The 26,192-nt window shown below is 44.1% G+C and overlaps 1 protein-coding gene across 1 annotated transcript in view; it reads right to left on the bottom strand.

The window, feature by feature from the left end:
• The window catches only part of VWF (von Willebrand factor), a 248,544-nt gene that overhangs the window by 152,579 nt on the left and 69,773 nt on the right, over nucleotides 1-26,192 (bottom strand). Inside the window, exons 16-19 of the mRNA XM_006128153.5 lie at nucleotides 21,475-21,715; nucleotides 19,760-19,854; nucleotides 17,915-18,075; nucleotides 5,600-5,703 (exon numbers count right to left, since the gene is read on the bottom strand). Of these exons, the coding sequence (XP_006128215.3) occupies nucleotides 5,600-5,703; nucleotides 17,915-18,075; nucleotides 19,760-19,854; nucleotides 21,475-21,715 (601 nt within the window). The remainder of the gene's footprint in view (nucleotides 1-5,599; nucleotides 5,704-17,914; nucleotides 18,076-19,759; nucleotides 19,855-21,474; nucleotides 21,716-26,192) is intronic.

Below are 26,192 nucleotides of genomic sequence, written 5' to 3'. Positions count from 1 at the left end.
AAGCATAAAAGCAGGTTTTACTCTTTAAAAAAAAAAACCTCCCTCCTTCACCTTCGCATTCCAAGCATAATGTTCCAAATCTACAATATTGGAATCACTATGAAACGGTCCATATTTTCATACAAATAACACACATAGAGGCTACAAGAGACTGGGTTCAAATCTAACTTGCATCCATTAGGAATGTAAGACCATGCCTGTTATAGAAACAACAGTGTTTAATCACTGTGGTTTAAAAGCCCCTACAAGAAAAATCTTTGTTGGGGAGCTGATGTTATCCAACATACTTGAAACTGAATCAGAAAAGCTGCTACAAAGTTGGGCAGTAAACAGTCTTGTGTAAAATTTACAAAAGTGCCTACACAACTTGAGCCTAATTCTTATTTTGAAATATGATTAGGCACTTAAAAGCCAAGTCTCACTGAAAGTAAATGGGCCAGGCTCCTTGCTCACTTAGTTGCTTTTGAAAGTATTATGACTTAGCTTGCGTTGGTCTTCTTTCCACTGCAGTATGGATCTATTTGTTAATTGTGTCAGGGAACACAAAAATTACAGTGTACATGGGCTTGTGAGCTAATGCCCAGCTTTTTAACTTTATTACCAGGAATCCAAGAAATCCATTTGTCACAGACAGACACAGAATGTGTGTTGTTAAAGAGAATCTTTAGTTTTTTGCGTTTAAGAAAAAATAAAATCAGATTAACTATTAACTAAACTTTTCTGAAAATACCAGTGTCACTTAATGCACACAACCTCCCACTCTTGCAGTTGAATTTTTAATGCACTTTAAAATTTACATAGCTAGCCATACTACAATAAACTGCTTCTGGAATAAAGAGATTATTCAATTGCGTATAAAGGTTCGTGTTTTAATTCATTTCAAGTTTCACTTCAGCCTCCAGACATGAATAATTAACGTTAAGAAAAGATGCCAAAAACATTAAAAATTGCTCCAAAAGACCATGCCACCGAGTTCAGAAAGGACAAATTTCTCGTTGATAGTAACATGCTGTTCTCTATGGTATGCTGCAAGGTTGTAGGCTATATTCGAAGGCACACAATCGCAAAACACATCAAAAGCACTAAATATAAACTGAATGAAAAGAAACAAAAACATGAAGCTGAAACAGCAGAGACATCAACAACAGTAAAGATACTGCACTGTGACTGGATTACTTTCTGAACATTATTTTGTTAGAACTGATGACACTTGTGGGCCTCAAAACTTGCTTAAATTTGTAAATTGTATTATATCAATATTTATATATTTAGTGACTAGGGAAACTGCTGCTCAACATTTTATTTTAATCATGGAAAAATACTGATTTTTATGCTATTTTAATCAGAAAATTTTGTTTTGTTTTTGTTTTGTTTTTAATCACAGGAACTAGGATCCCTGGTTATTATAAAATTGCAGCTGCTTATTAAACCAAGATCCAGAACAGGCAAAGGAAAGGAATCCTGTAGGTGTGTTAGCATTAAAGAGCCCTGAGAGTTTGGTGAGGATTCTACTGGGAAGTCTCCACACAAATTTGCTGAAAAGTCACAACATTGGCTATTAAGTCACAGCATTTGTTATTCCAGCATGAGTCAGTTTGGGTACGTCCAGACTGGTGGGTTTTTCCGGGATACCTCAGGTATCCCGGAAAAACTCTGCCATGTCCAGGGAATGCGTTTGTTCTTCTGCTTTATTTTGAGGAAGAGTAAACATGCTTTTTTGGGGAGCCCTGTATACCTTGTTCTATGAGGAATAAGGGCTCCTCCGAAAGAGGAGGCTTTTCTGCCATTTGGCCCAGTCAACTGTGGAGCGCAATTTGCGTAGCTTTTTCCGAAAAAAGGGTATAGTATATACCTAGCCTTTGAGGATATAATTATTTAGGAATTAAAATGTCCTTCTTCAATTTACCAACTGAAAATTAAAATAATATCCTTGTATTTCAAAATAAATATGTTCTCACATTGATTAACAGGTGTGAATTAAATCTGATGTCTCTTTCTGGTGCATGTTTATGTGTAGACGAGGCCTGCCACTAAAATAGCAGAGGGTGCAGTAGGTTAAAGTTGTATGGGCTGAAACTGAAATGCATTAGTTTACACCCAGCCTGCCTAAATGACAGAGGACAGGCAGACTAGACCCTTGACACCACTGACCACGCTACTGTCATTTCCCACTTTAGGATGGGCCAGCCATAGTTGTAGCTCCCCTTGTACTAAGTCTGAGGGGGTAGCCGTGTTAGCCTGTATCTGTACAAACAGCAAGGAGTCCTGTGGCACAAGCGTATGCCCAAATAAATCTGTTAGTCACTAAAAGGTGCCACCTGCTTTTTTTTCCTTGTACTATTAGAGCTAAGGCACACCGAGCTACGGATCCTCAGTAACAGCAAATTGATACAAACTGTCCCCAGCCTATTGCTGCTACAATACCAGGTATGCACTGCTCACTCCAACACCAGGATTTTCAACAGTAGAAGCCTAAAGTGAGGCTCATAGACTCATAGACTTTAAGGTCAGAAGGGACCATTATGATCATCTAGTCTGACCTCCTGCACAGTGCAGGCCACAGAATCTCACCCACCCCTCTTAGAATAATTCTCTCACCTATGTCTCAGATATTGAAGCCTTCAAATACTTTGAAGGCCCCAAGATGAAGAGAATCCTCCAGCTGTGATGTGCGCCCCATGCTACAGAGGAAGGCGAAAAACCTCCAGGGTCTCTTCCAATCTACCCTGGAGGAAAATTCCTTCCCGACCCCAAATATGGCGATCAGCTAAACCCTGAGCATGTGGGCAAGACTCATTAGCCTTGACCTATTTCCCACTGATAATAAATGGTCAATTAGTCACCAAGATCATGTTCTCAAACCATCCCCTTATCATAGAACTGGAAGAGACATCAGAAGGTCATCAAGTCCAGCCCCCTGCTCTAGGCAGGACCAATCCCATCTAAATCAACCCAGCCAGGGCTTTGTCAAGCCGGGACTTAAACACCTCTAGGGATGGAGATTCCACTACTTCCCTAGGTAACCCATTCCAGTGCTTCACTACCCTCCTAGTGAAATAGTTTTTCCTAATATCCAACCTGGACCTTTCCCACTGTAACTTGAGACCATTGCTCCTTGTTCTGCCATCTGTCACTACTGAGAACAGCCTCTCTCCATCCTCTTTGGAACCTCCCTTCAGGAAGTTGAAGGCTGCTATCAAATCCCCCCTCACTCTTCACTTCTCCAGACTAAACAGACCCAACTCCCTCAACCTCTCCTCATAGGTCATATGCTCCAGCCCCCTAATCATTTTGGTTGCCCTCCCCTGGACCCTCTTCAATGCGTCCACATCCTTTTTGTAGTGGGGGGCCCAGAACTGGACACAATACTCCAGATGTGGCCTCACCAGTGCTGAATAAAGGGGAATAATGACATCTCTGGATCTGCTGGCAATGCTCCTCTTAATGCAACCTAATATGCCATTAGCCTTCTTGGCTACAAGGGCACACTGTTGACTCATATCCAGCTTCTCATCCACTGTAACCCCCAGGTCCTTTTCTGCAGAACTACTACTTAACTGGTTGGTCCCCAGCTTGTAACTATGCTTGGGATTCTTCCGTCCCAAGTGCAGAACTCTACACTTGTCCTTGTTGAACCTCATCAGATTTCTTGTGGCCCAATCCTCCAATTTGTCTAAGTCACTATGGACCCTATCTCTGCCCTTGAGCATATCTACCTCTCCCCCCAGCTTAGTGTCATCCGCAAACTTGCTGAGGGTGCAAAATTAATCCAGATCATTAATAAAGATATTGAACAAAACCGGTCCTAGAACCGAACCTTGGGGCACTCCCCTAGAAACCAACCGCCATCCTGACATCGAGCCATTGATCACTACCCGCTGGGTCCGGCCTTCTATCCATCTTTCTATCCATCTTACCGTCCATTTATCCAATCCACATTCCCTTATGCTAAGGCATTTCAGTGAGCCTGGTGATTTTCAACAGTGCTGTGCAGCCAGAAGCTCCCTGTTAGCCACGACAGCCAGGACTTCACCCCTTTTGGAAATCAAGCCTCCTATGGTAGGTGAGTTGGGATACAGGCAAGAGCAAGCTTGAGCTAATGGAGTAACTCCATTAAATGGTGGTAACAGCAAAGCCTAATCCTATATGGCCTATTGGCTTGAGGGGAACACAAGCCCACTGATGGGGGGAAACTGGCAGAGGGGGGCAGTTGTTCCAGGGCCCGGTGATTCTAAAGGGGCCAGGTCTCCCAGCCACCACCACTGCTACTGCTAAGGTGCTTACAATTGCTGCCGGCACGCCACACTGTCCACTCCAGAACCCCACGCCATGCATTCTGGCTTGCTGTGAGGCCCAGCGTGGGAGGGCAGCTATCCTGCAGGCAGCACTGGGAGCTGGCTGCCCCAGCCCCATCCCTTCTGGAAGCACAAAGCTAGGCAACACCCCCACATTGCCAAGGGGCCTGACAATCCTGTTGGCTCCTCTGGATGAACAAGGGACATTTAGTCCAGGAATGATGACACTGAGCTCCTGCGTGTTAGGTGAAAGGAGGAGTAGATAGTGTATTGTACTAAACGGCACATTATCTGTCTGCAGGAGTTGTATATGACAAAAAGCACATCTTATGTATAGAACATGAACAATTTTTATATAGATATAGAATAGTTCTTACAGAGAAAGCTTAAGGAGATGACTGCAAGGCATAATAGGTGAGACTATCTATCTATAGCTTGTATTATACATGAGGCCAGAACAGATAATCATGATGGTCCCTTACAGTCTTAAAACATATGTAACTGTAATGATAATAAACCATAGCATTTATCTCTTATGCAACATTTTTCACCAGTAGATCTCATGGTATTCTACAAATGATGGTTAAGTATCATTATCTGCATTTTACAGATGGGGAAACTGAGGAACAAAGAGGTAAGATGACTTGCCCAAGGTCACCCAGCTGGCCAGTGGCAAAGCAAAGAATAGAACCTCATGTTCTTATGTATATACGGCCTGTTCTTAATTTATCATACAGCTGTCCATTAGCTGGTGCAGACAGGAACAATAATCCAAAAGAAAGGACATTCCAAAACTATAACAGAGTTCAAAAAAGCACTAAGTAAATTCATGGAGAATGGGTCTGTCAGTGGCTATTAACCAGGATAGGGTCCCTAACTTTTGTTTTCCGGATGGATCATAGGGGAGGGATCAGTTGATGATTACTTGCTCTATTCATTTTCCCTGGGGCACCTGGCATTAGCCCAGTATCCTGTCTTCCAACAGAAGCCAAATGGACCTTTGCTCTGAACCAGTATGGCCATTCTTGTGTTTTTGGATAACAGCTTCTCCAAGTCCCAGTCCAGTACTCCATTCTATAGGCCATTCTGCCCCCCATAGCCATGAATCTATAAATAATCATACTCTGGACCTACGCAGGTGTAATCATGCAGTGTTGGTCAAGATCACACCTAGCACTTGTCAGCACTATTAGCCCAATGCTGTAATGCATCCTCTTTCCCATCCCCACTTCCCTCAAGAAGAGAGGGCATCATGTTAAGAATCCTCATTCTCGCAGCTTTGAAATACAATGTAAATGTCTCACCAAGTATTACAGTCCTTTTTCATGGCCTCTCCTTGAGCGTATTCTCTTCCATTGTGGAAACATGGACACCTCTTAGGGGCAATGCATTTGTTTTTATGTCGTACCTAAAAATCAAAAACCACAGACACACATTTTATCAGCAGTTTGGCCCCTGAATATGTGATAGTGCAAATTACCTGCACTCATGAGCAAATGCAGGTGCAATAGCAAAAAAGCCAGGGTTCATTTGGACAGAGCCACAGATGCATGAAACGCAGCCTTGTATTTACTTTGGAGAAGGTGGAAAGGACTAGACAGCTGCTGAAATTGCTGAGGGAAACAAGGGGAGTAAAATCAAATAGGCTGTGAAAGAATTTACTAATGAGAAAAAGACTACACCTAGGATGGGGTAAAGGCGCATAAAGGGGAAAAATGTGGCTACCATGAGGAACAGAGGGAAAGCCTGCAGAGAGCTATTCACAAGCAGTAGGCAGGTATCCTAAGCATGACAAGCTAGAGTCAGATGATTGCACCAGGAAGAAGCCAGAAGGAGAGTTAAAGCTGATTATCAATCAAAGGACACATACTGAAAAGGAACCCCCAGAAGAAAAGCGTCTGTGACCACAAGCAAAGAGCATGGCTCAGGCCACCGGTAGCAGTGATAAAGCAAATGGATTAGGATGGTGCCCTGCCAAGAGCCAAGACTCTCCTGGACAGAGCCATAGATCCATGAAATGCAGCCTTGTCTCTACTCTGGAGAACATGGAAAGGACTAGACAGCTGCTGAAATTGCTGAAGGATTTCCCCGAGAGGGAATTCCACAGACAATACATTTTATGGTTGGGGAATATGTCTTCATATTCAGCCTACTTTTTTGCTGTCTTAAGGTCAACACATTATTTGTATTTATAGCCCCTCCACTTTTTACAATACTAAGTTTCTCCCTCTTCGAATACATGCACATTTGCTCAGACTTGTTCTTTTAATCACTTTCTTGAGGAACCAGTCTTTCCAGACCCTTCAGCTATTTCTGTTACTTTTCTCTGCATGTTCTTAAAAGTATCCCATGTATTCAGTACTAAACACAGGTTCTAAAAATGTGGTCCCTGAACCATCAGAAGTCCACAGAGAACTGGCTGTGTCTACACTGGGCCACTTATTCTGGAAAATCAGCCGCTTTTCCGGAATAAGCTGCGAGCTGTCTACAATGGCCCTTGAATTTCCGGAAAAGCAACGATGCTCTACTGTACAAAATCAGCCGCTATTCCGGAAAAACTATTCTGCTCCCGCTCGGGCATAAGTCCTTATTCCGGAACACTGTTCTGGAAAAGGGCCAGTGTAGACAGCCCAGTAGTCTTTTCCGGAAAAAAGCCCTGATCGCGAAAATGGCGATCGGGGCTCTTTTCCAGAAAAGCGCGTCTACATTGGCCACAGATGCTTTTCCAGAAAAAGGACTTTTCCGGAAAAGCAGCCAGCCAATGTAGACGCTCCTTTTCCAGAAAAACTGAAAACGGAATAGTATTCCGTTTTAAGCATTTCCGGAAATTCATGCCAGTGTAGACACAGCCATGGAGTATAGCTATTAAAGGCAGGGAGTGAACAGTTCCTTATCCAGCTGGAACTGTAAACAGGGAATTAGGGATTCAGGAATACTGATAATTTCCACCCAAAACCATATGTTCAGAAGCTCTATATTTATGTCCTATACTGAATCTAGCAGCCCAATGCCCCACCAACATGGGTCACAGATCTGTAACATCCCGAAAAAAAATACTACATATTACCCTGTCACCTCCTCTGTCTGTAAATAGTGTAATTTCCCATGGAAGTCCTGCCTCCAGTAGTTTTCTTCTCCAGTTTAGCACAGAAAAACTAACAGTCTCTCAGCTTAAGGCAGGGTGGGCGTGGTTGCGTGGGGAAGTAGCCACAAGAAAAGTCAGAGGACTGTAACGAGAATAGCTGCTGTTCACACCGTCTCACACCCTAAGGACGAGCACTCGTAGGATTTATATGGCTGACTAGCTGATGAAGGTTCCAGCTGTTTGGGAATCTGCAAGAAACATCCACCATTTGGCCCTATCATTGCTTATAGGTCCTATTCTTGGTACAAGATTTCTTAAGGCATTTTTAAAAACAAGATCATTTTAGGCTTTAACATGTTTATCCGCCACTTCAGAATTGTTTTCACTGTGTTCTGTTCTGCACTTTCCTCAACCCATTGAGCCTCACATTCTCTTGTTCCATCTCGCCATAAGCCCTTGCACTTAAGTGGAAATGAAGAAAAGTGTCTTCAAAGGCCTTATGTACACTGGGAAATTGCATCCTGTTGGAACACATCAACTCACGTTTTAATTAACACGACTCTAAGCACAACTTTGCTCTGAGGATGGACACAGTCAAGTTTAAAAATATGTTAACCATGATAGAACTAGATAAGAATTAGATAAGTTTATAGAGGATAAGTCCATCCACGGCTATTAACTGAGATAGGGTCTCTAGAAGAGAAGAATGAGTAATAAGGGAGGGATGAGGTGATGATTACCTGTTCTGTTCATTCCCTCTGAGGCACCTGGCATTGGCCACTATCAGAAGGCAAGATTCTGGGCTAGATGGACCTTTGGTCTGACCCAACTGAACCATTCTTACGTTTTTAAACTCCACCTGTTTTTGTTTATACTAAATGCTAAATCATGTTTATCTCATATTATCAGAGGGGTAGCCGTGTTAGTCTGAATCTGCAAAAGTGGTGAGGAGTCCTGTGGCACCTTATAGACTAACTGAAGTGTAGGAGCATAAGCTTTCGTGGGCAAAGACCCATTTCGTCAGATGCATGTAGTGGAAATTTCCAGAGGCAGGTATAAATATGCAGGCCAGAATCAGGCTGGAGATGACGAGGTGGATCCAATCAAGGAGGATGAGCCCCACTTCTAGTAGCTGATCTGGAGGCGTGAATTCCAAGAGAGGAGAAGCTGCTTTTGCAGTTAGCAAGCCATTCACAGTCTTTGTTTAATCCTGAGTTGATTGTGTCAAAATTGAAGATGAACTGTAGCTCAGCATCAGAGGGGTAGCCGTATTAGTCTGAATCTGCAAAAGCGACGAGGAGTCCTGTGGCACCTTATAGACTAACTGAAGTGTAGGAGCATAAGCTTTCGTGGGCAAAGACCCACTTCGTCAGATGCATGTAGTGGAAATTTCCAGAGGCAACACCATCACAGGACCTAACCAGATCAGCCATACTGTCACTGGTACATTCTCCTGCACATCCACCAACGTAATATATGCCATCATGTGCCAACAATGCCCCACTGCTATATACATCGGCCAAACAGGACAGTCCCTACGTAAAAGAATCAATGGACACAAATCTAATATTAGGAATGGCAACATACAAAAACCTATAGGGGAACACTTCAATCTTCCCGGACACACAATTGCAGATCTAAAAGTAGCCATCCTGCAGCAAAAAAACTTCAGGACCAGACTTCAAAGAGAAACTGCTGAGCTACAGTTCATCTTTAAGTTTGACACAATCAACTCTGGATTAAACAAAGACTGTGAATGGCTAGCTAACTACAAACGCAGCTTCTGCTCTCTTGGAATTTACACCTCCAGATCAGCTGCTAGAAGTGGGCCTCATCCTCCTTGATTGGATCCACCTCGTCATCTGCAGCCTGATCCTGGCCTGCATATTTATTCCTGCCTCTGGAAATTTCCACTACATGCATCTGACGAAGTGGGTCTTTGCCCACGAAAGCTTATGCTCCTACACTTCAGTTAGTCTATAAGGTGCCATAGGACTCCTCGTCGCTTTTGTCATATTAATGAGCCCATTTTCTAAGATACTGCACTTTCCTAGAGTAAATATGCACAGGAAGGCAGTCCTCTCACTAATACTTGGAGACTTCTGTGCTGCAGTTAGTCAGTTAGAACTAGACAAACCTGCAGTGAGCAATTTATGACAGATCTGGTTGGAAAAATCAAATCATTCCCTTAAAAAAACTCACTTCTCCTTTCCAAATTTTCCAGTGGAAATGCCAGATTTTCTCTGGGGGTTTTCTAAATGAAATATTTAGGAACTAGAAGATTTACCTGACATTGCTCTGGTCCTTAATTCAGTTCATTTTTGTTTTCTTCATGTAAATCATTGTTCTGGGCTGGGCTGAGGGATGAAGGATTCAGTATGCAGGCTGCCCCAGGGAGAGAGGACAACCCCAACCCTCTCTCACCACAGCAGCTTGGGGCCAGGTGAGAAGCACCTCTCTATGGCCACTACAGTGCCAGTGGGCACAATGGAGGGAGGGGTGCATGACCCCGAATGGGGCAGGTCCAGGTTCATTTGCCCCTGCACTCCCCAGCCAGATTGAGGAATGGAGCAAAATGTGCAAATTTCTCCTCCCTCTCTGATGAAGGGGAACCACCAGCAATGTTCCTGTATTAATGGGGGGACCTGCAGCCCCCCCCCACACACACACCCTCCCTAAAGTCACCTGTGGGTAGTGGCTCAGGGGAGGGGCAGGCCAGGAAGGGGGGTGCCCCCAGCCAATCCCATTCACCTGCTTGTGATACTGTCTTTCTTTTCCATACGGTTTTTATTCATCACCATATGCATGAAGGGTGGAAAAATCAGTCCCTCATACACAACTAAACCCTTGCTTTAAGTTGTGATAAGAGGAAGCTATATACCAAATTTAGTGATCCTAGCTCTTACTGTTTAGGAGATGTTCAACAAATGGACAGACCCAGTCTCGCTTACTCAAAAGCTCTCTCAAATTAATAGTGGATTTTCATTGCCATATGTGAAAGAAAATGATAATTTTAAGCTGTAAATTTCAAATGTCATATCACTTCACTTTTTGAAAAAAGAAAAGATTTTCTATTTTGGGCTTCTAGATTTTTGTCCCCCATCCAACCTTTGGTCCCTCCCTTTTTATATAATCTCTTTTTTCCACTAGAATGGGGAAACCCTTATTTTCACTTTTAAAAAAAACATATTTTTCTACCTGGAAACAGTTGGCAAAGCCTTAAGAAATTAAAAAAGAGCAGTTTTTTTCCTCACGATTTTGCACATGTACCTACTGTTTTCCAATGATTTCAAGGTAGAAAAATGTACATATGTATTTAAAAGCTTCAGGGGTTAACCGGGTTAGTCTGTAACTGGAAAAACTTAAAAAACAATAAATAGTCTAGTGGAACCTTAGAGACTAACAAAACATGTAGATAGTATCATGAGCTTTCGTGGGCAAAACCCACTTTTCCTGTATTTAAAGTGGGGTTATTCCCCCCCCCCCCCATTCCAATGAGAGGGAAAGGGGAACATAAAAAACAAAAGGAAATGTAAGAAATCCAAAATCTGGAAATGCAAAATAGAAAATCAAAATATAGGAGGAAAGTGCACAAATGAAACTCACGTTCTTATTTCCCAAAATTTTAATATTTTTAAGTTATGGAGAAAAATATTTTTTTATTATCAGCTCAAAATTATTTTGTTTGATTTGAATTTTGCAATTAGAAAAAAATTAAAATGTTTCAATCAACAGTTCCACCTGGAAAATTTCAACTTAAATGAAACCGTATTTTCCAAGGAGATATTTTTTCCTATCTGAAAATTGAAAACAGTTCCAGTTTATGCAATGAATACTTGCTCATACTGCCTCTTTTATTATTTAAACATGTTATTCACAGCTGTTCAAGTAGCAATTCATATTAGAACCTATGGATGCTCTGTGGATTGTGGTAAACCCAGTTAACACATTTTTAAGTACATCTTTGTCCACGCTAAGGGCAACATTGTGTATATCATCAAGTGTTGCAGTAAGCATTTGTTCTCTGTGCTGAGTCTCTGGTCACATAACCAGATGGCATTGTTTGTGTTTCTTGATTGAATGCTTTAGTTTTTTAAAAGCTAGAGGATTTGCTCTTCCATACATTAATTATCTTCAAGTGCTTGTAATTTTCTGATTAATCTATTGAACAAATAATAAAAAGACCTTTTCATAATGTCTACAAGTGTACTTCAGCTTCTTGTGCAATTATTTATTTACTCTAGTATTAAAAATATTTTGGCTTCCGACAGATATTCCTACAAAAAACAAATTATTCCCCTGAAGGTTTGAGAATTAAAAGGGTCTTGGATCCACTTAATTGAATTGGCAAGCTTAATTTGCAAAAAAAACTATTCATAATACTTTTTTGTTGCATTTGCTCAGTTATGCTTATTGCTAATCTGGAAAATACCAAACTCATCACATTACTTATTTTGCATCCCAATTTCCATATCTTTAGGAACACTCTGGAGGGAAGAAACTGGCATCCAATAAAATTACATGGCATACCTGAGCAATACTAAAATCCTGTCACCTGTGGTGAAGGCTGAAGTGAGCACAAAGCTAAGTTGGTAGCCAAACGCAGAATCAGGAATGAATCTTCCCTGAGGCTCTTTTGATAGAACATTTGTGGTATTTTGTCTTGCTGCTCATTAGCACCAGGTGAACACTTCCCACACAATGCATTTCAAGGGTTTCCCTGTGCTAGTGAAACTCAGACCTTTCCATTTTCTATACCCAGGTTCCCAGCAAGGAAAAAAAAAATCTGAGCCCTGATACTCTCTGTGGCAAAGGCTATAATGAAATAAATATGTCTTCTGATGTTAACTTATTCTGAGGATCATTTCCAAAATGTAGGGTCTTGGTCTTCTTACCTGCCAGAATGGAAGTGAGCAAGATAGCAAGCAGCTACTGGCAGATTGTTTTACCAGTAGATTGAACTGTACTGCCATCTAGTGGGTAAAATAGGGACAGCTCCTTTTATCAAGTTTCAAAGGATTGTCTTAAAATAATCCTTCAAAGGTTAAACTCAGGGAAATCATCCCACCAACTTCAATGGGGACACTTTGCATCAAACTCCAAACCCTGCTTCTTCTGGTAGGAGTCTTAGAGTCAGTCTACACTACACAGTCTACACCAGCATAGCCCCATAGCATAGGGAAGGGGATATTTCCATTGGTGCAGAAACACGGCCTGCCAAAATATTGGCTACATCAACGGAAGCACTTTCCCATTGATGCAGCTGTGTCTATTCTGGGACTGATATCCTCATAGACGTGTCTTTTGGGTATGAGATTTTTTTTCATACCCCAAACCAGCATAGCTGTGGCAGTATAACTGTCAAGTGCAGACCAAGGTTTATGCAGTAATTGTCTGAACGATTACTCCAACCAGTTCTGAAAAAATAAGCTATTTTAGTAGCACTGATTAAATAAAGCCACTGTGAATAATATTGGTCTAGTCTGTGCTAGAAAAATAGGTTGACTGAACTATGTTGAGCAGGGCATGAAAACCCAAATCCAAGTCAGTGTAGACAGTGCTAAGCTGGCAACCTAGCTACTCCAGGATGTGTATCACATATGCCAATGGGGAAACCCTTCCTGTTGGTGTATGTCATACCTACACTAAAGTGTACTAATTTTAAATGTAGATAAGGTCTCAGTTTCAAATGTTGGCATTTTTCCCCATTGAATGATTATTTCTCCCTTTTCATCATATAAATAGCTCTACTCTGAACCATCACCAATTCCTGGAAGCAAACCCAAATCTCAAATCCATTGAGCAGACCAAGCAGATCACAGTAATTCTGATAAACTTTGGCAGGAACTCAAACTGTAAATCTGTGGGAGGGTCACTTGCTAACATTACTATATTCTATGCTAGAAGATCCCCCCTCTCTCCCCCTCCGAACCAGGAAAATTAATGGAATATTTTCAGCATTTAAAATCTGAAAAAGTCCTAACACAGGTTTAATAAAGAAGAAAATGAATTATTCCAGTAGATGAGTAGCTGGTTCACGAAAGCTTTGCTGTGCCATCTCCCAATCAGAGTTTTGTATGGCTATAGAAGAGTGCACTTGGAACGAGCCTATTGCTAGCATTGCTCATTGCTGACACAAAAGACTGCAGCTGGAAGTACAAGGAGATTTCCTCATCCTAGCTGCTGCTCACAGTCTCAGTTGCTGTCATCACAAAACATTTCTATTTTGGAACAGAATCTGCCATATAAATGTCTGACCATCCGCCAATATGAGATCAATCTGCTAAAAAAGAGAATGTGATCCTGGAAATTATGAAGTAATAAGCCATCTAGTTTGTTCTAGTATGACATTGGAAGAAATACTGACAGACAAAAGAACTACACTCACCTACAAGAGAAAAGGCACCACAGGTCCCTATAAATCTACATGGCTGCTCCAGATGAAGTCAGCCACTGTTTTAGACAGAATTCAAAACTCATGAATAAAGTGAACTTCCAAGGACTGGTAAGAGACTTTCCACTGTCAAGGTTTTTCAATGGAAAAGCAGGTTTGTCCATTTTTTTTATTTTTTATGTTTTTATTTTTTTGGTGCAGAAAGTGTCTTTCTGTGGAAAAATTACAATTTTTCATTGAATAATCAAATGCCCCAAATTGAAACAGTTTCTGTTTTCAAGCAAAACACAAAATAGTTTGATCACAAACCGAAATACAAAGAGCACCACTTCGTCACACTAAGAAGGGGGCTGTCATGCATCATGGAAGATGCGGTTTACCAGGGAAGCCAGCCTAGAGGGGAGAATGGAAGCACGAGGGACCTGTGCTACAATTCTCGGGAAGTACTAATATCCTCCAGAATCAAACTATGTTGGATTGTGGCCAAAACATGGTGGGCTTTAACTTTTCACTAAAACCCAAACTTTTCTGTGAGGGGGAGGGGAAACCACTTTCTTATCCGCTCTAGAATGCAATATTACTGGCTAAACTCTGTGCACTTTAGAATATTTAAAAAACAACAAATAGTGTGGTAGCACTTTAAAGACTAACAGAACATGTAGATGGTATCATGAGCTTTCGTGGGCACAGCCCACTTCTTCAGATGATTAGAGTGTTAGATGTCCAGAACTGGTCATCTGAAGAAGTGGGCTGTGCCCAGGAAAGCTCATGATCCCATCTACATATTTTGTTAGTCTTTAAAGTGCTACCAGACTATTTGTTGTTTTTTAAGTTTTTCCTGTTACAGACTAACTCTGCTAAAACCTGAAGCTTTAGAATAGGAAAGAGATGCACTAGGTGCCCAGAGGAAGAGTGTCTTTTTACTTATGTGTGTACTAACGTTGGGGGCTTGACAGAATTTCTAGTGACATGAAGTTAGCATTAGGAGACATGGTAGAAGTAGTGACCAACATTTTTAAAAATGGTTGCCTAATGCTGGGCTTCTAAATGCATATTTAGGAAACTAAATCAGTGCCCTCCTTTTCCCAAAGTTCTCAGTACCTCTCAGCTCCTACTGAAATTGGTGGGAACTAATGGGTACTCATCAAACTGTTTATTTAGTTGCATATACACCAATTTATGAGTCTATGGGTATGTCTACACTGCAACGCTATTTCGAAATAACTAGCGCTATTCCAAAATGACTTGGGCCGCGTTCACACAGCATACAGTTATTTTGAAATAATGTCGAAATACTGTGACGCTGGAGGACTTCTTACTCCAACTCCTGTAACCCCCATTGTAGGAGGAATAAGGGAAGTTGGAGGAAAAGTGCTCTATGTCGAATAAGTGCTGTGTAGATGCTCCCTATTTCAAAATAAGTTATTAACGTAGCTCAATTTGCATAGCTTATTTCGAGTTAAGCTCTGCTGTGTAGACGCACCCTCAATATAATCACTCATTTTATAAAACCTTAACTTTAACATCTATTAGTGCACATGCTTTCCTTTATTAACTAAAAGCAAATGTCTCAAAGGCCCAAACTGCTCTAAATGCAGTTCTAACCAGTCCCTGAGCTTTCAGGAAAGTTAAATCAAGACATCACAAAACAAAGCCCCTAGTTTGAGAGCATTGTTGTAATGAAAATAATTTGTTCAACACATTTTTTCCAACATACGTAATATAGGTTATACACAGATAGATGTTTTCACTATTCAGTTGGTTTTACGAGGGGGAGTAGGCTCAGAAGTATTGCCTACAGCACCTCTATAAAATGTGTACCATGAGTTCCACCCATAACCCACCCCATTGGCCTGTGTGCACTAGCAGCTTCATGGGTGAGTGAGACCTTAACCACATCTCCTCATCTGAGCGGGCAAGCACGGACGGGCTGTGCAGCACGACTACCCCCTGCTCTGAAAATGACAGCAGCAGCACTCGGATAGATTCCCTAAGGATTAAGGCCAGAAAAGACCATTAGGCCATCTAGTCTGGCCTCCGGCATATCTCTGACATAGGGGGTGGGTGTCAGAGGCATGGGAAGTCTGAGCCTGCCCAAAAATAGGGTGTGGCCCACCCACACTCTGCTCTCAGGCCCGTCCTGCTTCTGGCTCTGCAAGTGGCCGGCTCTCCTGCTGCTGCTCAGCTTCCCTATGCTCCAGACCAGGAAGGCTGGGGCCATGAGGCCCAACTGTCCCCCCCCCCCCACTCTAGTGCTGGTGGAGCTGGGACCATGCTGCCCAGTAACCCTGCAGTTGGGACCAGGGATCCTGGGGCTATACCACCTGGTCCCTTGGCACTCGGGGGCAGAGGGAAGCTGCAGCACTAGCTTGCGATAGGGAACAGCAGCCACAATGTGGGGGGTTAGGGATGTGGGGAAGGAGCCAACAGCCTCAGTGTGAGCTGGGCTATGACAGGGATGGAAGGGGCAAGGCCTCGGGGGGAAGGGGCAGGGTTAGCTGGGGGATAGCCTCCCCAAGGCAGAGTTTCATCCATCACCCATGATCACAAAGAATTTCACCCAGACACTCCTGCGCTAAGCCAGATGATGTAATTTAGACTAAAACATACTATTGCTGGGGAGACAAAGTTGTTCTGTGTTGGGAGAGTCACACAATCAGAGAGGGGGAAAGACCGAGGTGACACCACCAACTCCTAAGGCCCCTGCAATGGCAGGGAGTTGATTAGGTGGATACAGGAGTGGAAAACTTTTTTGGGGTCAGGACTACACAAAAGTGAGAAGTAAAAAACAACAACAACCACCACCACCACCACCCACCCCCAACTGAGGACACTCCACATTCCACTCCCACACCAGAGCCTCAGATGGCCCGGGCTAGTAGATTTTGTGTGTTCCAGCCCCATGGGGAATGAGATGCGGGGCTGGAGCTCCAATGCTGGGGTGTGTGAAGCCCTGAGCTTCGGAGGCCAGACTGAGACAAGCCGTGGGCCGCATCCAGTCCCTGGGCCTTCGATTCCCCATCCCTGACCTAGACGGTGCAAGCCAGCACTCCATGACCCATGCTGCAGAGAAAGTTGGAACACCTGCCAATGTGACCTAAGGGAAAATTCCAACCTGACTAGAGGTAAGTTGGACCTTGAGCATTTGAGCAAAGCACATTAGGCAGGACTCAAAGGGGAGGTCTCCACTTGGAGCTGGGGGTGTGAACCCCAGCTCGAGCAGACACATTCACACTAGTTCTCATTGTCTCAAGTGGTCAAAATAGAATGTAGCCACAGCAGCACAAGCTGTGGGATGGGTGGGCAGGCTAGCTGCCCCAAGCTCACACCTAGGGTCTCGGATGGGTATGTTCCTGAGATGACAAGGCCTTTCTGCAGCTCATGCTGCCACGGTTACTTTCAGTTTTTAGCAGGCGCAAAGAGAGCTCGCACAAGTGTGTCTATTCAAGCTGTAGCCAAGCATAAATGTACCCTAAGCAGGAGGATTCTCTGCATCGCTTCGCAGCACTGGCTCCACAGGTAGCTCACAGGGCTAGAGCCCCTTTGGAAAATAATTTTGATCTTATGCACCCATCAGCACCTCCCGTTTCCCTCAGATCCCCCATTTAGCAGCATACAGAAGGCACTGGGGAGAGCGGGCGGACCAAGGACACTCAGGGAAGGGGTGGAATGGGGTCAGAGGAGGCCAGATGGGATAGAGTGGGGGTGAGAACTCTAAGTAGGCACCTCTGCTGCCTCAGAATACTGGTCCACCCTGTCTGGTGTCCCCATCTCCAGCTTGGCCAATCTCCAATGCAAAAGTCATCTGGGTAACTGGGCACTGGGGGAAAAAAATCCTCCCTGCAGGTAGCCAGCTAGAGCCCCACAGTCACTGTCTTAGTGCATAGTCATTCTGGCTGCTTTCTATGAAGGGTGCTAGGTAGGGGGCTCTCTGTGAGTTTTCCCTCCCCAATACACTTGCCCTTCGGGCATCATAATGTGACTGTGAGCACACAATGGTTAAGTTACCAGGAGCCACTGCAAGCAACTGCCTGGTTTTGAACTGCAGCGGAGCTGTGGCTGGGCAAGAGCGAAAGCAAGAAAATCAGAATGATCCGCTTTTAGTTGCCTCTCTTATGTGGCAATACGCATTTTGCTTACCATGCCTTTGGGACAGCGGCATCCAGATGTGCAGCCATGGCTAAAACATTCTAAGTCATAGTTCTGGCAGGTCTTGGCACACTCTGTCCCTTCTGCTCTCGGGTCGTTCGGAGGACAGACAACTTTGTCCATGGGTGCCCTACACGTCAAGCTTCTTTTGACTTGAAGAAAGAAAATGAAAACAACTGTGATTAGGAACATTTCAAAAGGAGAGCCCTGTTCCTCGGAAGCTGTCAGCGCTGTGATCAGAAGATTCGCTCTGTGAAAGGACTAAAGCAGAATTCAGGTTCCAGACCCAGTTTCCCATAACTGAGTGGCTAGATCACGGGTGGGCGACTTCACAAACGTTGGTTCATGGTTGCAGGCTGACTTTCCCGCCCCTCCCCAAAGGGACAGGACCTCAGGAAGAAAGGGTGGTTCCTTCGAGGTGCCACGCGCTCATGGCGAGGGAGGAGACTTCACGTGCTCCCCCATCCGTAGGCCAATCGGGACCTGCTGGCGGGGGAGCACGCAAAGTCATTCTTTGTTCAAAATGGCTGGTGGCTCCCTCTAGGCACCACGTGTCCTGGTGGGGGGAGGGAGCTGCCAGCCACTTTGAACAGCGAATGACTTTGTGCACTCCCCCACCCTTAGGTCTTGATTGGCCTGGGGGTGGGGGAGCAACAGGGCAGGCTACAGGCCAGATCAAATGGCTTGGTGGGCTGGTTGCGGCCCGTGGGCCATATCTTGCCCACCCCTGGGCTAGATGATGATATTTCTAAAAACCCCACTGAAAGTCAATGGGACAACACACAAAAGCTGTACTGCTTTAGCTATGCTGGAATAGTTAAAACAGCAAACCCTCTTAGCTGTGCAGAGTTAGACTGAGAGAAAGGTGCTTGTATCAGTGTAAGTGGTGTCCCTGAAGGAAGGGAAATAAGGTATATCAGTTCATCAATTTTATACCAGTATGACTGCCTCCCTGCTAGCTTGGCACATCCATGGGCATGACAAGAGGGTGCTCTCCATTATGGCAGCATGCTGCACACGCTCCTGTAGCATGGGCATGACTAGCACTGGATGCTCTACGGCTCTCCTCAGATGAGCAAGGACATGCCAGAACCTTAGGTTACACACCCTACACAGCTCTCTGCCTGCCACCGCAGTGCCTCCCATCCAGGGCCACCAACATGGGGCGGGGGAGGAGAGAAGAAAAGCAGCTGCTCCCAGGGCCGGTGATTTAAAAGGGCCTAGGGCTCTCAGCTGAGCCCCAGGCCCTTTAGATCTCCACCAGAGTCCCACCCGGGCCATTCCCCCCTCCCTATATCCCAGTATGTCCCAAGCTGCCTTCTGTCGGGCGCTCGAGCCGGGCCTCAGGACAAATAGAAAATACCAGACATTTTAGGTGTCCGGTATTTTCTTAATTTTTTTACCGGACGGAAGGCACAAATATTGGGCTGTCCAGTTCAATACCAGACACCTGGCAACCCTATCCATACATGCCTTGGTGCATATAACAAACTTTATTCCACACCTGGATAGAAAATGTTAGAGGGGAACATTGCTGGGGGAGGGGCTAAAAACACCCCTAAATGATCATCACTTTTAATCCCCTTTGCTAAAGGGAAACTTTGCAGGTAGCTGTAAAAGCTTTAGGAACCAATCAGGAGTGGTGCTCAGCATTCCACTATGATGCCAGATTCTCCTGAAGATGTGAATGCTCCCAACTCCATTCTATGGAAGGCCCTGGTTGTATGGACACACTTCACTCACCCACACATCACTATGGCCTCCCTCCCCTCACCCTGTGCAACAAGATACTGTAGAAAAGAACAAGAACAAATATAATTTTTAAAGCATACTGACTTCTGGCAGGTGGCGGATTGTCAAAGAAAACATCTGGTAGCAAGGCGCCAGGGACTCTGTTTGTAGTACAGCTCATGACGCCATTTTCACAATAGCTATGAAAGATGAACAGTGACTCTATTTAACGAACTGGCATTTAACTTCTACTTGCTTTATGATTTTTAGAGCATCTACAAAAAAAGTCCCATCACTGTTGAAGGCAACTTTTTGTGTTGTTATTATCATCATGAAACATGTAAAGGTAGCAAGGCTGTAACTAGCAATTTGTACACACACTGTCCCAAGCCTACTGTATACCCTTAAAGCAGCGTTTCCATTGAACAGGAGTATAAATACCCTGGGGTTATGCAAAGGTCTTCCAGTAGGTATATCATCTCATTTAGGGTACGTCTACACTTCACACTTATTTCAAAATAAGCTATTCCAGAAGAAATACCCCGAAACAGCTTATTTCTAAAAAGCACATCTACACTACAGGAAGCCCCAAAATTAGTCAGAAGCAGGCTTCACCAATGTGGATGTGCTACCTCGGTTTAAAGCCCCAGGAGACACTAGGGAATAATTAGTTTGAATGGCCCTGGGGAGGAGCTAATTTGAAATAGCAGCAGCGGAGCGTCCACACTACAGTTATTTTGAATCATCTATTTCGGAAGAGGCGTTATTCTTCATGGAATGGGGTTTACAGAAGTCGGAATAAGCCATCTGTTATTTCAATTTTATTTCAATATAATGGAAATGCTGTGTAAATGTTCTCATTATTTCGAAAGAACATCAGTTATTTCGAAATAACTGTGCTGTGTAGATGTGCCCTTAGATATTTGCCTAATTGTACAACAAGATACATTTAAAAAGCCCTAGAGAAGTCAGTACAAACTAAATTTTCATACGGTGACTTGTTTATTCTGCTCTATATATTATACACTGACATGTAAGTACAACAGTTATATTCCAATTTATTTTATAATTACATGGTAAAAATGAGAATCTCAGCACATTTTGTAAGCACGTTTTCGTGAACTGAAGTGAAACCTGGGGTAAACGTGAAAACTCAGACTCCTGAAAACAGTGCAGTAGTCTGGGAAGGGTCAAAGCCACCCCCTCACCCTCCAGTCACAAACCCTTGCCTTTAAGTACACATCATTATTCATCCCCCGTTATTCCAGTGTTGTACTGATGTAACACAAGTGAAATGAATGGAGCTACCCTGGTATAAAACTGGTGACGCAGCTCCATTTGCTGCAATGTGGAGGAGGAGAAGTAACTTCTTACTGCTCTCAATGTGACCTCTCTGGTTAAGGGGAAAATGAGAGGATATTGTTCCAGAAATTGGCTTTGTCAGGAGCAGTTCATCAATTAAATTCCTAGCTGCTCTTTAATAATTATAAATGCAACTTAGCAGTTGCTGTTTTATAGAGATAATTAGGTTTTCAAAAATGTATTATTACCCATGAAAAAGCATTTAAAGTCACTAAACTCATTGCACAATGTGACTGAATATTCTACTTCCTGATGCAAAATATGCCAAGACACCTAGATTTAGATTACTTATAGGCAAACCCTCGACTAGTTTAAATTGGCACAACTCCTTTGATTTCAGTACGGCTATGCCAATTTACACCAGTGGCTTGGCCTAGTTATCTGATGAGGCTTTTTAAAAACTTCTTTAAAAGGTGGGTAAAGAAACAACTGGAATCAGTTGCATCTACTGCACTTACCACATGGTGTAGTGATCTGAAAAGACATCATCTGGTTGGAAGATCTCACCATCATAGTAGCAAGAGCACTGGGACTTTGGTACACAATCTCCATGCTCATCAATATATTGCCCATGTGGACAATAGCAGCCTTCCATGCAGAATTCATTGCAGCCTACATCTGGGTAGGATAGAGCCCGGCAGGTCTGGTTGCATGGAGTTCCACACTGTTGATAAATTTGGCCTTCCGGACAAGTCATTGCTGTTAAATAAGACACATCAGTGAAACCACAGTGGAAAGACCCACTGTCCAGTAAAATTCATGTAATCAGTGGGGAACAATTTCACATTAACCAGTATGTTTTATGGGGCTGATCCAAAGCCTATTGAAATCAATGGAAAGTCAGTCTTCCACTGGCTTCTGCTGACTTTGGACCCAGATCTAAATGAATAGCAGCCTATTTTGGGACCTAATTGCAGGGTAGTCTTTTCTGATTCACATGTGGTTTTACTAACTCTTTATATCATAACATGGAGATTAAAAAAAAAAAACACCTGGAGACCCATCAGTGGCACATCAGGACCTGCTGGCATAACCCCTACAGAGAGCCCCACTGAAGTCAATGGGACCACAATGTGCACATGGTACCACATTAAGCAAAAGCCATAACAAATGTTACAAAAAATTCCTCCAAACAGGAGGAAAGCGTAATGCAAACTGCCTCCAGTTCCTACTGTTACTTGGATCTAAAAGGGAGCTATGGATTTACAAAAACCATTGTTGTATCTGTGCCTTTCCTTTTTACTTAGTTTCCATTAACAATATAGTTTAGGGTCAAATTTGCCACAAATTGGCACCTAAGGTTAGGTTCCTAAATACATATGCAAATGGCTTTGGATTCAAAAAGTATTGAGTATCTACTAGTCCACACTTTTTATAGTCAGGCTACTTTTTCAGTGGTCTATGACCTTCAGCACCTAACTGTGGGGTTCTGCTTTCTAATATCCTGGTCTGCTTCTGCAAATAGCAATGTTGGTTTGTACCTGCATCCAGCACGAGGTGGCAGCAGTGATAACAAATGTACATGCAGTGTCCCTGCAGCCATGTCAGTCCTCTTGTTTCCACAAGACAGGGAGCAGGCTGCTCTCAGGGTCATGTCATTCCTGCTCAAAGGCTGGATTGTTAGGTAGGATTGCCAGAAGCATTCCGAGTGGTAATGGGCTTCTGATGGAAGCAGCAGGCAAAGTAGGACACTCAATGGAGCAGGGACAGCAGCTGCAGAGCAGATCTTGAGTTCTATCTCAACTAAATCCTCGAAAGAGGGTGTAACTGTAGACATACCCATATATGTGACTTGTCCAAGGTCACACAGGTAATCTATAGGGGAGCAGGGGCTAGAACCAACATCTCCTAGGCTAGTGCTCTACACACCATCCTTCCTTTCACAATAGAACTGCAGGGGTTCATCAAAGCTCAAGAGCAATGGGCACCTACTGGAGAGCAAATGCAACAAAATGAAAGACTCTTTCTTTCGTACCAGTCCCATGGGCCTCTGGCTGCAGCGAACAGCACGGTGTTTCCAATTCACACATGAAGGATCTATGAGGGAGCAGCTATTCGACTGCCCCAGACAATAAAGAGTATGTTAGGGTATGTCTACACTACCCCGCTAGTTCGAACTAGGGGGGTAATGTATGCATACCGAACTTGCTAATGAAGCCCGGGATTTGAATTTCCCGGGCTTCATTAGCATAAAGCCGGCGCCGCCATTTTTAAAAGCCGGCTAGTGCGAACCCCGTGCCGCGTGGCTACACGTGGAACGAAGTGTACAGATAGTTCGGAATGGCTAGCTAGTTCGAACTATCTAGCCCGTGCCGCGTGTAGCCGTGCGGCACGGGGTTCGCACTAGCCGGCTTTTAAAAATGGCGCCGGCTTTATGCTAATGAAGCCCGGGAAATTCAAATCCTGGGCTTCATTAGCAAGTTCGGTATGCATACATTACCCCGCTAGTTCGAACTAGCGGGGTAGTGTAGACATACACTCAGGGTATGAGGCGCAAGCAATCGGGTGAGTGCACGCACTGAACAGTTTAGAGAAACACAGTGGGTGGGATAATACCTTCCATTGGATCAGCTTCTGCTGAGGAGAGAGACAAGCTTTTGAGCCACACAGAGCTCTTCTTCAGGTCTGGAAAGGTACTCCCAAGCCCCCAGTCAATTGCAAGGGGGGACGGATTGTTTAGTTAGTTCTTATTTCTAGCGGACCGCAGAATATTCCTATAGAATACATGCTAACTGCTTATGTTCAACAATCTGCCCCATCTTGCATTTAGTGGGGACACCCAGAGTAGCTTTCCCAGACCTGTCAACATGGACTACCCCAGGGGTGGGCAAAGGGCCTTCCACGGGCCAAATTTGGCCCACCAAACCAGTGGATCCAACCCGTAACTGTCCTGCCGCTCCCCCACCCCAAGTCAATCAAGGCCTGGGGGCGGGGGAGCACGTGAAGTCTCCTTGCCCCTGCAAGGGAGACATGCCAGCTGTTTTAAAACAGCCACATTTATCTCTAGCGGTATGTCTACACTACCACCCTAGTTCGAACTAGGGTGGTTAATGTAGTCAACTGGAGTTGCAAATGAAGCCCGGGATTTGAATTTCCCGGGCTTCATTTGCATGTTGCCGGGCGCCGCCATTTTTAAATGTCCGCTAGTTCGGACTCCGTGCCCCGCGGCTACACGCGGCACAAACTAGGTAGTTCGGACTAGGCTTCCTATTCCGAACTACCATTACTCCTCGTGGAACTACTGTTACTCCTTGTGGAACGAGAAGTAACGGTAGTTCACAATAGGAAGCCTAGTCCGAACTACCTAGTTCATGCCGCATGTAGCCACGGGGCACGGAGTCCGAACTAGCGGACATTTAAAAATGGCGGTGCCCGGCAACATGCAAATGAAGCCCAGGAAATTCAAATCCTGAGCTTCATTTGCAACTCCGGTTGACTACATTACCACCCTAGTTTGAACTAGGGTGGTAGTATAGACATACTGGGTGCCATGCGTCCTTGGCAGGGGAAAAGCTTTGCACGTGCCTCACCTCCAGGCTAATCAGGGCCTGGGGGAAGCAAACGCGCAAAGTCTCTCATGTCCTGTCCCCGCCCTGCTAGGGGCACGCAGCAGCTAGAGCAAAAAGCCAGCTGTTTTAAAACAATCAGTGTGTCTCTAGTCACCGTGCGCTCTTGCAGGAGAGAGGAGACTTCCCGCGCTCCCCTGTCCTCAGGCCCTGATTGGTCTGGGGGCAGGAGGAGCACGTGAGGTCTTCTCCCGTGGCATTTCTCTCTAGGGGCAGGCAGGGAGGGGTGAGTCTTCTAGCACTCCCCCACCTCAGGCCAGACGGGGGGGGACACAGGAAGTCTCCTGAGCCCACCCCTTCCGCCCGAGGCTCTGCCCCTAAAATAATTTTAAGAATTATTGCCCACCCCGGCCTAATCTCTTTAGACACTTCCCCACCCTATATATCTGTACAGTGTATAGCACAAAGAGGCCACAACCTATCTGCCACTGACGAACTTCAGATAAAGCAAACTGCTTCTGTTAAATCATTTGCCTGTGAATCTGAATCTCAGCCAGAGAGATCATCAGTCCATCAGCACAAATTATGCCAATAGCATATTCAAGTCTCAAGCCCATTAAAAGGAGAATTGTTCTCCTTCATGTGACAGGAGAGAAGATTATTTAATGGGGCCTGATGGATCTGCAGTCAGAGAAATCTGCTCTTGGTGCAGGCACAAAGTGCTCCGTAATGTACAGAGAGGAGGAAGCAGTGCTACACTATTAAAGATTAATTGTGAAAATTGACTTGTTCAATTACAGCAAAAACGAAGTTGCATTACCGCTGCTCTCACTTTCAGCCTCCAGACTTGTGCATTTTTTTAAAAGGTTTTTTATTGAATTAATGTTCCACTCTCTGAACATTTACATAAATCAAGTCAATATTATGAAACCGTACAGCAATTTAACATAATCCAGTCTTGTTCTCCAGTCTTGCTCTCCCCCAGCAAGTGTAACCCAGCCTCCAACAACTGGCATGACTGGCCTAGGACGGATTGCCTCAGTTGGAACTCCAGTGACCTCTCCCCACTCTCTAGCTTCTGTAGTCACTTGGTTTTTCAAATGCCCCACCCAGCTACTGTTTGGGAAGGAATACTGTTGGGAGTACAGCCAAGCATATGTGCTTTCCCCTAAAATCCCTGCTTTTCTACTTTCCTTAAGAGTAGAGCTGCTTGGAAACAGGAGAAAAGTCTTTGGCAGACATTGATGAAGAAAATTATTTCTGTTTTGCATCAAAATTTCATTTCAATTGAATTTTTCCAACCACCTCTGCCTAATAATGAGATGATAAAAAAGGGATTTTTTTTCTATTCCAGCCTCCTGCCACATTCTTCCCATGCACTGCTGGTCTGTGCATAAGTATCCTATTATTTTTTGTTATGCCATCATCCCCCTCTAGTCACCCACCTACCCCCCAGGGGCTACTTATACGTTTCAATCTCCTGTTCTGCTTAGCTTTTAAATTGGGACAGGGGCTGCCATTTATCATGGGTGGAGTTTTCAAGCAATCCTGAAAAGAAGATAGCACTCAGGTCCCACTGGCTTTTACTGGAACATAGGCATTTAAGAACTGGTGTGCATTAGAAAATTAGAACAACCCAGCTACTTCGCTCAGGCACCCTACGCAGCATA

The sequence above is a fragment of the Pelodiscus sinensis genome, chromosome 1 (genome assembly GCF_052426305.1).
Source record: "Pelodiscus sinensis isolate ZL-2025 chromosome 1, ASM5242630v1, whole genome shotgun sequence".
Classification (NCBI taxonomy): Eukaryota; Metazoa; Chordata; order Testudines; family Trionychidae; genus Pelodiscus; species Pelodiscus sinensis.
This window is presented reverse-complemented; position numbering and strand designations above follow the sequence as displayed.